This window comes from Schistocerca nitens, chromosome 2 (genome assembly GCF_023898315.1).
Source record: "Schistocerca nitens isolate TAMUIC-IGC-003100 chromosome 2, iqSchNite1.1, whole genome shotgun sequence".
In the NCBI taxonomy this organism is placed as follows: domain Eukaryota; kingdom Metazoa; phylum Arthropoda; class Insecta; order Orthoptera; family Acrididae; genus Schistocerca; species Schistocerca nitens.
The window spans coordinates 449,015,695-449,030,208 of NC_064615.1; the positions used below are offsets into that span (position 1 = coordinate 449,015,695).

The window sequence follows — 14,514 nt, forward strand, 5'->3', positions numbered from 1 at the left end:
GTCCACCTCTTCCCCCTTTGTCTGATCTTGAGCGTTGTTTATTGTCATTGCCAACGAATCCTTGATTGGGAACTGAAGTCGCTAACATAAATCGGTTGGGTTCATTGGTATATGGGGTATAAAATACCTCTGCTCCTGCTGTATATGTGAGGAAAAAAGCTTCAATGATAGTATTTCGCTCAGTTTTAATCTACAAACGGGTAGGATTTAAAAGTTTCGGACGATTCAGATTCCTTAGCAATATTCAGATCATAAGGCATATATACAAATTTCCTGTTTTTTCGAGAAAACTGACTGCGAGGAAGAAAACGAAACAGCACACATTTTGATATACAATTTTCATTTAAAATTTTTATATTGGAGAAAGAAAGAAAGAAAGAATGTGGCAGGTGGCAGAAACAATCTGTCTAATCATTTAAATACCCCGTTATTGTATTTAAAACTGACTATAAGAAACAAAAGGAAACCGCACATTTTCACAGCACAGCATTTACTTTCTCTAAGTCTATTTTAACGGAAAATCTGTAATTTGTTGTTTAAAAGTATTTAGCCTAGATCCGTCTGAATATTTATTAGAGAACCGTGCAAAAATTTCAACAAATAGGTAAATTACTTTTCGAGATACTTTTGTTCAACGTTTCACCTTTATATTTTACACGTATTTATATATCATATATATATTTAATGCATATAGCTTATGTCCATCTGAACATTCATTAGAGCATCGTGTAAGTATTTCAGAGCATCGCGTAAGTATTTCAGATAAGTCAGTTAAAAACTTTTCAAGATTTTTGGTAACAACACTAAAAACCTACTTGCCTTTAAAATATAGTGTATACGTGTATAGTGTGTGCGAGAATTTTGTCCCCGCCTTCCAGCGCTCAGTCGCTGCCTGACGGTCGCTGAGTGAGGTGCTATATAACGTGTTCGTCGGATTACCGATTCTCTCAAGATGACTGAACGTGTTGAGCAAAGATACAGCATCAATTTTTTTTCAAAAGCTTGTTGATTCTCAAAGCGAAACAATTCGTAAGATTCAGCAGGTGTTTGGAGAAGATGAGATAGGTGTAACACAAATTAAAGAGTGGTTCAACCGATTCAAAATTGCCGCACATCAGAAGAGTGTGACCAGCGTTCTGGCAGGCCCCAAACTGCTCGGAGTGCAGTTGTTGTTGAGAGCATGCAAAATTTGGTGATGGCAGATCGTCGTTTGACTGTGTGGGAGATAGCCCAAAAGGTTGGAGTGAGTAAAGATTCTGCACATGCAGTTTTGCATGATGATTTGACCATGCACCGAGTTGCTGCGAAATTCGTGCCCAAGTTGTTGTCACCATATCAAAAAGACCTCCGTTTTGACGTTGGACAGGACCTTCTGGACACCACCAAAACTGATCCTGGGTTTCTGAACACCGTCATAACTGGAGATGAGTCATGGGTGTATGGGAACGACCCAGAAACAAAAAGAGAGTCGTCGCAATGGAAGCATCACGAGTCTCCAAGGCTGAACAAAGTGTGGCAGGTGTGAAGCAAAATCAAGGTGAAGCTGACTGTCTTCTTTGTTGTCCATGGAATTGTGCATCACGAATACGCACCGGGAAGACAAACAATGAGAAGTAGTACTATCAAGATGTTCTCCAGCGACTCTGTGACATACTTCGACACAAAAGACCAGACATGTGGACGGCGAAAAACTGGCGACTGCATCACGACAGCGCCCCCACACATTCATCCACTTGATCCAAAATTTCTTGGCCAAAAATAGAATTACAACTGTTCACCAAACGCTCTACTCTCCAGACATGGCTCCTTGAGATTTCTGGTTGTTTCCAAAACTGAAGATGCCACTGAAAGGACCCGTTTTGAGTAGAGAAGAGACAATGCGGAACATGATGACGGAGCTTAACCCCATTCCAAAAGAAGACATCCAGAGGTGTTTCTGGCAGTGGAAGGATCGGTTGGCTAAGTGTGTGCAAGCACAATGGGCCTACTATGAAGGGGAGTAGACTCCCAACCCGGTCAGGTATTCGAAATAATTTTTCTGGCCAAAGGTCAGATACTTTTTAGACAGGCCTCGTAGTTTATGTACATATTAATACACCATCAAGTTAAAAAAATATGTAGCCTATACCTGTCCCACCATTTATTAGAGACTCGCGTAAAAATTGGAAGTAAGTTGGTCAAGAAATTTCGAGATTTTTGCTAACAACATTACCAATTTATGTAGTACATAGATTTTTATATACCGGACATATTTAAAACATATGTAGCCTATGTCCAACTGAATGGTAATTAAAGTATCACGTAAAAATCTGAGGTAAACTGATTAACAACTTTTTGAGATTTTTGGTAATAATGTTAAATGATAACATGTCTTTATATAGTAGTATAAATTTATTTATTTATAAGCCATTTATTAAGAAAAAATGTATCCCAGGTCCTTCCGAATGCTTATTGGAGTATCGTGTAAAAATTTTAAGCTTTTTTCGAGATTTTTTTTCCTAATAACCATTTTCGTTTGTATAGTACTAGTTAACATAGCAGAGCTTTGCAATTGATAAACATGAATAGGAATTGTATTTATGTTCTGATCTCCATCTCCCCCCAACTCTGCCCATTTCCTCCTCCCTCCTCTTTTTTTCCCTCTCGTCCCCCTGTCTATCTATGTTCATTTGCTGCCACCCCACTCCCCCGCGCCTCTGCCCACCACCTCTTCCTCCCATGCTCTGAGTGAGCCTTGTTCATTGGTCTTGCAAAGAAAACCTTGATTGCAAATAGGTTCGCATAAAATGGATGGGTAAATCGGTTGGGATCATTGGATGAGATAGAGCTCTCCACAGGCAGGATCTGTGAGGATAGTAACTTCAACGACAATGCTTGTGTGGCTTCAATCTGTGAACTGGTAGGATTATAAAGTTTCGGATGATTCACATTCCATTCTAATGATAATCCGATAAGCTATAAATAAAGCTTTCCTGTTTTCTGTGAAATAATAAAAGAAACTGCACCCTGTTGTAAATGCTACTTTGTTCAAAATTATATATAAGGAGAAATAAAATATGTAGGAGTAACAATCTGTCTAACGGTTTAAATGCCCCGACGCTGTATTTAAAATGGACTGCGAAGAATAAAACTAAACCAGACATTTTCACAGCACAACACAGTCTGGTTTTACAGAAAACATACACAGTGTTGTTTAGAAAAGACATATTGCATATGTCCGTCTGAATGTTTGTTAGAGTATTGTGCATAAATATGAAGTAAATCAATCAAGAACTTTTCGAGATTTTTTCCAACACCGTTTTACTATTGTATCTTAAATATACAGTATTTATATGTTGTCTATGGCTGTGCAAATTACGTTAGATTATCGTGTGAAAATTGGAAGTCATATGTAAAGAACTTCCAAAATTTTTGCTAACACCACTTTATCTTTATATATTCAATGTATATTTATACAGAATATATGTTTAAAAGATATGTAGCCTCTATCTGACCGAACAGTTATTACAGTATCGTGTTAGAAACTGAAATAAATCGGTCAGGAATTTTTCGAGATTTTTGGTAGCACCATTAAACGCCTTGTCTTTATGTAGCAGTATAAATATATCCACATATATATTTAAAATGTAGAGTCTATGTCCGTTCAAATGTTCAAATGTTTATCAGAGTACTGTGTAAAAATTTGCAGTAATTCTGGCAAAAACATTCGAGATTTTTGCTTACTATTTTAGATGAGATACGAATTTATGTATTATATATATTGAAAAGGATATAGCCTATGTGCATCCAAATGTTTGTTAAGAGTATCGTGTAAAAATTGGAAATGGTTTAAGCAGGAACATTCGAGATTCTTATCACAGAATTTCTGTTTTATATAATATACATACACTCCTGGAAATGGAAAAAAGAACACATTGACACCGGTGTGTCAGACCCGCCATACTTGCTCCGGACACTGCGAGAGGGCTGTACAAGCAATGATCACACGCACGGCACAGCGGACACACCAGGAACCGCGGTGTTGGCCGTCGAATGGCGCTAGCTGCGCAGCATTTGTGCACCGCCGCCGTCAGTGTCATCCAGTTTACCGTGGCATACGGAGCTCCATCGCAGTCTTTAACACTGGTAGCATGCCGCGACAGCGTGGACGTGAACCGTATGTGCAGTTGACGGACTTCGAGCGAGGGCGTATAGTGGGCATGCGGGAGGCCGGGTGGACGTACCGCCGAATTGCTCAACACGTGGGGCGTGAGGTCTCCACAGTACATCGATGTTGTCGCCAGTGGTCGGCGGAAGGTGCACGTGCCCGTCGACCTGGGACCGGACCGCAGCGACGCACGGATGCACGCCAAGACCGTAGGATCCTACGCAGTGCCGTAGGGGACCGCACCGCCAATTCCCAGCAAATTAGGGACACTGTTGCTCCTGGGGTATCGGCGAGGACCATTCGCAACCGTCTCCATAAGCTGGGCTACGGTCCCGCACACCGTTAGGCCGTCTTCCGCTCACGCCCCAACATCGTGCAGCCCGCCTCCAGTGGTGTCGCGACAGGCGTGAATGGAGGGACGAATGGAGACGTGTCGTCTTCAGCGATGAGAGTCGCTTCTGCCTTGGTGCCAATGATGGTCGTATGCGTGTTTGGCGCCGTGCAGGTGAGCGCCACAATCAGGACTGCATACGACCGAGGCACACAGGGCCAACACCCGGCATCATGGTGTGGGGAGCGATCTCCTACACTGGCCGTACACCACTGGTGACCGTCGAGGGGACACTGAATAGTGCACGGTACATCCAAACCGTCATCGAACCCATCGTTCTACCATTGCTAGACCGGCAAGGGAACTTGCTGTTCCAACAGGACAATGCACGTCCGCATGTATCCCGTGCCACCCAACGTGCTCTAGAAGGTGTAAGTCAACTACCCTGGCCAGCAAGATCTCCGGATCTGTCCCCCATTGAGCATGTTTGGGACTGGATGAAGCGTCGTCTCACGCGGTCTGCACGTCCAGCACGAACGCTGGTCCAACTGAGGCGCCAGGTGGAAATGGCATGGCAAGCCGTTCCACAGGACTACATCCAGCATCTCTACGATCGTCTCCATGGGAGAATAGCAGCCTGCATTGCTGCGAAAGGTGGATATACACTGTACTAGTGCCGACATTGTGCATGCTCTGTTGCCTGTGTCTATGTGCCTGTGGTTCTCTCAGTGTGATCATGTGATGCATCTGACCCCAGGAATGTGTCAATAAAGTTTCCCCTTCCTGGGACAATGAATTCACGGTGTTCTTATTTCAATTTCCAGGAGTGTATATTTATACACCTTATATAGGGTGTACCATTTTAATCCATAATATGGAATAACTCGGTATGGAGGTGAGATACAGCAAAATGTTGTAGATAAAAGTTGTGCATGGCAAAGAGGATCTCGCTTTGCTACTAATGGCCGTGACCTTGAATGTGATTTTCATTGTGATTTTTAGGATAAAGTGATTTTTTTAAATGGGAACCCTAATATTTGGTTCAAGAATTGAAAAAGAACAGGGAACCTGATCCGTGAGTTTTAGTCCACAACATTTGATATATTGTGTATAACGGCTCCCGAGAGCTAAGTGAAGACAAAAAAGTTTTTGCCTATCTACAAGGCCTTGCTGGGGGATTATTTTCACCTAATGAGTGTAGGATTTATTTTAACAGTTGACTAGTTAAAGGTTTTAAGTGGTTTCCAGGTCTCTCTTGAATAGCCAACCACTGTCAGCTTTCCAATTGGAAAGCCATATTTCCGATCCTCAAAAATGGCTCAAATGAGCACTATGGTACTTAACTGCTGAGATTAGAACTTAGAACTACTTAAAACTAACTGACCTAAGGACATCACTCACATCCATGCCCGAGGCAGGATTCGAACATGTGACCGTAGCGGTCGAGCGGCTCCAGACTGTAGCGCCTAGAACGGCTTGGCCACCCTGGCCGGTTTCCAATCCTCTAGCCAAGGCAAATGCACCAGGGATGTGACTAAAAAATAGTATCATAAGTGACGTGCTTAGAGAGCTAAAAGCTGATCAGTATGAGAGCGACTGCCTCACTGCTCACTCCAGTGTCGTGCCCCCTTTTATGAACAGAGCGAGGCTTCGTTCCAATAGGTGACTCTTAGGGTTTAAGCAAGGATATGAAGCAGACATGGTACTGTGTCGTACTCTTTTTTGTCATTCAACTTCTTCAGCACCTACTGTTAACTGAGAGCATAAATAGTTGGTTTTCGTACCTCCCATACTTGAAAATCTGGCTTTGGTAGAATGAGCTATTTATTTTTATATATTCTTTCTATATTCTTTTTTCTATATTCTTTTTTCCAGCTGGCTCACATGGCAACCGACGTTGGATGTCAATATTAGCATACTTTTATGCGAGGAAGCTGAAGGCTGAAGATAAAATTAAGTCATTATTTACTTCAGAGGGGGCTCACAACCCCATGGACGTAGTTCCAGTTCCGAGGTGTATTCTACATTTTAGTTACACAGGACACTCATGCAATAAATGCGACTCAAAAGGATATCTCATGATGTAATTTATATCATTCTTTGTCACGAAACTTTTACGATCAGGCCGCTAGAATATGGAGCTCACAATTGTAACTCATGGAACAACTCAGGACAGTCTCGTTAGCACTCAAGATTAGGACCAAGCCCTTCGGGCCCTTTCTGGAGTCATACAACAATGCCAAAGTTAAAGCTGAAATCTGCTAAGAAATGCAGTGGTCTGGCTATACCGGAACAGTCTTATACTTGGGTCCAGTCTCATATCAAATTTACTGCATATTTACTAGTTAACTAATGATTAGAGTTCTGGCAATCAGGCAAATCTTTTCACATATTTACTTTAATGAAGGAAGCAATGTACAGGTTAACGTTCCAGCGAGGACGAGTTCTTTAGAAATGGAGTTGTAACTTAGGTTAGGCCGGTAATACACTATCAAATTTCTTTGTCAAAGATTTGATCAAAGATGTGATCCAAAATTCGTCAAATACATTTGACAAAGGTCTATGACGTGGCGCTAAAAAGGGGTATTACACTGTCGTAATATTTTTGGTCAAAGTTCAAGTTGGCTGACAACAACAACTTCTTATTAACTGCAGTAGTTGCATATAGCAAAATTGCACTGTGTGCACATGCGGAAGACAAGCGGGGGAGAATAAGGAAACGTACCTGGGTGAAGCCGTGGGTTTTACGACGACACAATAAAAGCATTCAACAAAACTTGTTACGTGAACTTATAGTGGAGGACGTCATGTCGTACATCAATTACTTAAGAATGGATGAGCATAAATTTCTGTATGTGCTCAGTGAAGTGTATCCTCATATCACAAAGCACAATACTCACTTAAGAAATGCTATATTTGCAGAAGACAGGCTCACTGTAACACTCTGATTCCTTGCTACAGGAGAGAGTTAGGTTAGGTTAGGTCTCAATCTTCTTAATATGTTTTTGTATTCAGGGTGCCTCACATTGTAAAGCGCCTCATCAGCTTCATCCTTCTCTATTAATTTTGTAGTTGTCGGTACACACCACTTGCATTTACTGGCAATGTTTATATAAACACTACAGGTGACAGAACGCTGCAGCGATACTAGCGCTCCACATGGTAACATGTCACATTGCAGTGAACAGAAGAAGAGCGATTTCTTTGATCACATCTACAGCGAGGCCCTAGATTTGATCAAATATTTGATGACATTTGACAAAGTTCTCTATTACACCATCAAATTTCTTTGACAAAGATATTGGATAAAGAAATTTGATAGTGTAATACTGGCCTAGGGGAAAAATAGGGAACCCATGACCTTTTCAGTGGAACCATCCCGCCATTTGCCTTAAGCTACTATGGGAAACCATGGGAAACCTCAGATGGTATTTTTAACCATTGTGGACAAAATGAAACACACTGTGACTTAAAGTTATAGAGAATAATTGCTGTGTTGGAGAGGGAAGAAAGAAAAGGCGTGAGTTGTAATTTGATGACATAACAGCTCTCATTGCACACTATCGTTATGAGTTATCTGGAGTGGCAGCGATACCGAAATATTACATTCATCACTAATAGTAAACATCATACTATAGCAATGATAAAGAAAGGTGTAAAAGGTAGTCAAAAATGCATTTGATCAAATGTTTATTATTATGTTATGCTCTTTTTTATGTCACACTATCTTGTGATGATTCTGGGACAGTCTTCTCGAATGTGAAAATTAGTTTACTAGCTACTTAATCCTAGTTTTTGGCAGTGTACAAGACAAGGGGCTAAGTTAATAGTTGTGCTTTTTATTTCACTGTTTGTCTCAGTTCGAAAATAGAGGTATGACATACATCTATCCTTATGCACATATTGCACAAATTTTAGTATTATTAGCTTGGTCCACTGCCTTTATAATGATAAACAATGGAAATTTGCGAATCAGGCACGAAGCTGATCAATGCACTGTATGCTGCACCTTCCTTAGACTAATCTTTTTGAGACATTTAAGGGGTATTGGAACGCCCTCTCTCAACAATGTTAAATTTAGTGATTTGGCTTCCCTGTATATCATGAACCACTATAGCCATTGACATGAAACTTTTACAAAAATGGATCAAATGGCTCTGAGCACTATTAGACATAACTTCTCAAGTCATCAGTCCCCTAGAACTTAGAAATACTTAAACCTAACTAAACTAAGGACATCACACACATCCATGCCCGAGGCAGGATTCGAACCTGCGACCGTAGCGGTCGCGCGGTTCCAGACTGTAGCGCCTAGAACCGCTCGGCCAAACTTTTACAGGACAAATGTATTTTCTGAGTCTATTGAACTACAATAATTGCATTTCAGCCATTGCTTTCGGAAATATAGTTTTTAATTACACGGTTAAAATTTTGTGTACTTTTTTGTACATTATCCTAAATAATTTTAATTAAACAAAACATTATGTTCTTCTTTTAGTTCAGTAGACTAAGGATATGCATGTTATTACTCCCTGAAAATTTGAATACTCTACACTAAGTGGTTTCTGAGATTTATGGAGGAATGGAACAGAGAATGTAAATTTTCAGGAACGGCTTCAAAAGTTTCAAAAGGCTGTAACTCACTTAATATATGCTTATTTTTTTTTAGTCACTCAGAAGCACACTGCACCATCCTGTATATCATCCTCTTGATCTTTTTCCAAGTTTTTTCTTCTTTTCTTCTTTCTGGACCCCTTAGTGGCCAACTGTGCTGTATACTCTCCTTTATCAATGCAAACCTTGTCCACCCGTTCAAGTTCTGTGATGCAGTTTGCTCCACAATTAATTCCCGTATGCTGTAGCACTTTCACCCTACCAATGTTGCCATCTTTAAAAGCAATAGCAGCATGACTGAGCCCCCACTTTAGTGTCTTCATTCCAACAAAAACATTTTTGGTAAGTGAGTCCATATAAGATTATTGAATGACTCATTGCGATTTTGAGTCTGACCGTGCACACACTTCTTCAGTAATTCAGGATTTGCCAGGTCTCTGTAAATAGGTTTTATGATATCTATGACTGCTGCTGGGATGGAATGTTTATGGCTGTATGAGCTGTTTAAGTACTGAGCATTGCGGTAATTGCACCATTAATCAGCTCCAGGAGGACAAAGGTGGTGTACTGGTTTTTCATTAGTTGACAGTCAGTGGAAAATGGTAGCCCATACTGCCTGCTTCATTTTCAACAAATCCTCAGTATTATTTCTAATGGCTATCCAATAATACTGCTGTAGTTCATCAATCATTTTGTCTGTGAGCCTGCCTCTTATGGTTTTACCATCAGAAAGTTTCTTGTCTCTCAAACTTTGTTTCAGCTTCCTCAACCTGGTGCCCATTCTCTTCTGGACATGACCAACACATTCCAGTTTTGTGATAATCTTCTCACTATAAGGCTGAGCGGCTACTACACTGTTATAGGCTTTTGAGTCTCTATCACCTAGGAAGTTAGTGTAACACACTCCCCTTTCATTCACAGATCGAGTAAAAATTTCAGTAGCTGCAGATGCCTCCATACTTCCACTTGTTCCTTCTTAATTTCTGTCGCAGATATGCCCTTCTTTATTCCCTGATTTACACTTATAACAATGTTTGGTTAACATCTGGAAATCTATTACCTTTCCAGTATCCACACGGGTCACCGTAGCAACAGAATGCTTAGAACTATAGCCGCACTTCTGCCAAGTGTCATCAAAAGCCACTAGTATGTCAGTCATACCATCATTTATTTCAACAGCTTCGTTTGCAGCACCCTTCATTGACTCACGTGCAACAGATTCCACAGCAGCTCCAATAAATCCTGCATACTTGTCGATTTTATAAGGTGGGCATCGCATATTCATCACGCCACACATTGTTTCTGCTGCAGTGAGTCCTTTGCCGGTAGTTCTCAATCCATAAAACCACCTAACATTTACTTCTAAATAATTATCTTTACACTTATCAGAATTACAAAATGAATGAGTATATTTATAGCTGGCACAATTAATGATAAGTTTCCTGGCTAGGGCGTTTGATACATCACTATCTTCATGTAAACTAACTGGCCCTCCACATATTTTACAACACACACATTCACCTAACACCATTATTAGGATGCGTAAATCTATCAGAATATAACCTAACCTACCATTTACATCACTTTCGGTTTGAGAAAACTGTGTATCGCGACGTTTTATTTTAATCTTCGAAGCACTAATAGATGTTTGTCTAGATACTGACGAGTTTGCCTGTATTTCATTGTCTGCAACTTCAGATGCCACATGTTGAACACAATGTTTCCCTTTATTCGAAAATCTATTATTATGAAACCCACGTTTCTTAAAAAGACTTGGTTTTGGCAACATACTTCACTTTTTGAGAGATTTACCAATTTATTCGTTACGTTAGCACTTCGACATACAACGCATGTTTATGCCATGAAACGATAACGCTACTGTATTTGACAGCTCTACCAATACAAACACGTAATTTAACATTTATAACACAGCAATCCACAGCCTTCTATATAAAAAAATTACCGATTTTATTAGATCTTGAAATAATGCAAGTAAAAGTTTTAACATTTTCAACTGGCGTAGATTATATTTAATAAAATAAAATAAAATACTTCCCATGTGAGTTTATAAGTGAGATATATAGATCATTTTATTCATAAAATTGCAAATTTTATAATGGTATAAAAATCCGAAAATGTGGAAAAAAAATTTCCCGTTCTAACTCCCCTTAACGGCATCAACTGAAGACAGTACCAGATAAAATATCTAAGTACCTCAGTTTCTAATGTTTCTTATATTTAACCAGGATGGTTGATGCGTGATTAACATATCTGATAGGAAAAATCGGGTTACACTGAAAACAACTTGACGTCTGAGATAATCTGTGTCCTCTATGACGTCGTTTACGTTTATGATCGAGAATACTTTGTTTCGCTGAGTAGGAGTCACCTGAAAACATCAAATTTAGTATATTGGAAGACCTCTACATCGCAGAATTTTACGTGGTTATCTTACTTGTAATTGCCATTGGCATCGTTGGCGAGGATCTCGACGCGGCTGCCGTACTGGTAGACGCAGCCATTTGGGTGGATCAGTGCTGAAGATGACCCGCTGCTGTTCAGTGCCAATAATATGTTGTTCTGAAAGCAAAGGTTTACTAATGTGTAGCCCTGTATTACTAAGTCTGAACAAGCATAACAACATTGGTAGATATCACAAGGTAAAGGAGAAAACGATATTGATCGATATAGAAATAGCAGTTATACTATTCTGTTTGCGTGAAAGTAAAATTTATTTTCAAATACTTGATTAGGTACAAAAAGACGAATTTCATTAAGATATAAAGAGACTATGCGCAATAAAAAATACAATAATTGTAATGAATAATTTTTGCTGTGGCCTCCGATCAGGGCTTTCTATCATCACTCATTTAATGCAGCTGCTGTCATCGAAAGGAATTATTTCTAATTGTTCACTAAAATATAACGAGAGGTCATTTGCATAAGATTTAGTATTACAAGCTAACAATGTATTTCCAACGGGACAAATGGATTCTGTACTTCTCGTTACCAAGTTTAACTCACTTTTTAGATTTGGCACGTCTTGTTGTGTTGAACGTCTTTCAAGAAAAATATGGCTCAATTCCTCCACTTCTATTGACCTTTGTTTTTTGAAATAAAAAGACGAACAAGATCTTTCCTACTGTCAGATGAAAGTTAGATAATCCAGTATTCGTGATTAGCTTGAGTATCGTCACTGAACATGGCATATATTCGTAACTTCGTAACCCTCTTCGCTGCTCTGCTCCTAGCTTGCCGTTCTTTGTGGCATGTTGTAATACAAAATTCCGTTTAAGTACCTTCTCCTACATAAAAAATTCCACAAAACGTAAGGACTTCTTCCAGTCGTCATCCATAGCTTGCATAAACGACATTCTAGGTGAGTCATTTGATGCCATTCTGCAGCAAGTAAATAAGTTATTATTAAATTCTACGAAACAGCTCATCGTCAATTTTAGCCAACCCGCATCGCTTCAGTAATTTACTACCACTTGTAACAATGCTGAGTGTGATTTTCGTTTTATTTAGTATTTTATTAATTTCCAAAAAGGATTTATCGTACAAGATAACTGTATCGCTTCTTAAACCTTTGTTTTTAAAAGAAATCTGAGATTTGGGTCAGTTTTACATTAAAACAAGTTATTTCTTCTTTTTTCCTCAGGGATCAAGTATGACTAACTTCGTTAGATTTACCCATTTACACGTATCTGCATCTCTCGGCCTAGAATGGGATATGTTACAGTTTGTGATTTTTTACGAGTACTGATTCTGGATACACTGCCTACCAATGAGCAGAGCTAGAGAGACACGCTAACATAACTTTGCAGTGAGCAATGCCAACATCGCACTTAAGTCTACAGTACACCGCGCTTGCATAAAAGTTGTAGTAAAGATGGTGCTACACACAAAGCTAAAAGATAACTAGTATTGAACAGTTTAGGCCATTTTAAATAACTAGAAGAAAGAACTCAGACACTCGTCACTTCGAGTGTTTGTGTACAATGCAAGAAGATCAAGTTTAATACTAAACTGGTTGCAATCGAAAAGAGTAGCAGATTATGGCAGCGAGCAAGAATGTAACAAAATAGAAAGCAACCAGTCGCATACACGAAATTTAATTTCTTTTATCTGTTTCGTTCCCCTCGTGCCCTTCTTCAGAACGTTACACCTATTATTTGCTAGTGTCAACAATAAGATCCATGCAACAAAATGCAATGGTCCTACAAATACACAGGAGCAATATGCAATCATTCGAGTCCACCCTAAGTTTCACAGCAGTCACTACTGAACATCAGATGCGGTGATTCAAAATATCGACACAACAAAGTGTAAGAATGGTGGTCGCCACCTTGGCACGACATTGATGTTGCTAAGGTAGTATAGAGGCGACCTTTTGGGCTGTTTAGTAAAAAAGAGTCAGTTACACGTAATTTAAGCATCACAAGGGTTCTGCTTAATGCAATTATCATCTCTGAAAGCTCAGCTTGATGGAGATCTGAGAATGGAACCGTAATAAAAAGGCTGGATTTTTGTCTTTCTTCAAACGAAAATGCTGGATGTCATAGGGGAATGTAGGGGATCAAGATTTGCGTCTGACTGTGAAAATCACTAAGGTGAGCGACATGTCTTTAGTTGTCCCCTGCTGTATGGAAAGTATAGATAAGGGACATATTAAAGAAACGAAGCATCATCTGTACCACATGGCAGAAAGAAAGAGCGAGATGTCCTATGCTTAGAGTACAGGGCCCTCATTTAAGGACAACAAGAGTGGTATAATAGGACTAGATTTGGCTCATAAAATACTCTAACGATAGTCAAAAAAAGGTCGAACCCGTTGCTCACGATGTCACATCAACATCGCGTTACGACGACGACATGGTGCTCTCAGCCAATCACAATGCAGCATTTGCTCAAAAGTATCCGAAAGATCTGATCATGGGCTTTTGCTCGCTACTCGAAGTATGTGCTCTGTTCTGAGAGGATCAGTGTGTGGCCATTTGTTATAACTACTAAATTAAGTGTATTATTATGCCGATGAGCAAATTTCATCTTTCTCAGCGCCAGCAGAGTTCAGTCACCACCCGCACGCAGAATAAGAAAATATTTAAGTATTCTCAAAATTAATTGGCATTTTGAGCTGATTTGTTGCAATTTTACTGATTTTTTTTACTCTGTTCCATATATGATGTCAGCTAAGTACAGAAATGCCTAATTTAACAGCAACTACGCTCTTGCAAAATATTAAACGTTAAAGAAAAACTGCAGTGCAATACATAAACAAATAAACTTTTACGACGTCACCCCTGCACTAGTAGTGTATGTGTTAAAACGAGTATACCCTCATATTGTGAAATAATGACATCACATTATATTTCACAAAATCTCGATAAATATTTACAAAATGTACAACATAAAGACATTA

General features: G+C 39.5%; 1 protein-coding gene across 1 annotated transcript in view; it reads right to left on the reverse strand.

Moving 5' to 3' along the window:
- The window catches only part of LOC126235081 (uncharacterized), a 50,902-nt gene that overhangs the window by 15,925 nt on the left and 20,463 nt on the right, over nucleotides 1-14,514 (reverse strand). Inside the window, exon 2 of the mRNA XM_049943814.1 lies at nucleotides 11,548-11,672. Coding sequence (XP_049799771.1) covers nucleotides 11,548-11,672 — 125 coding nt within the window. The remainder of the gene's footprint in view (nucleotides 1-11,547; nucleotides 11,673-14,514) is intronic.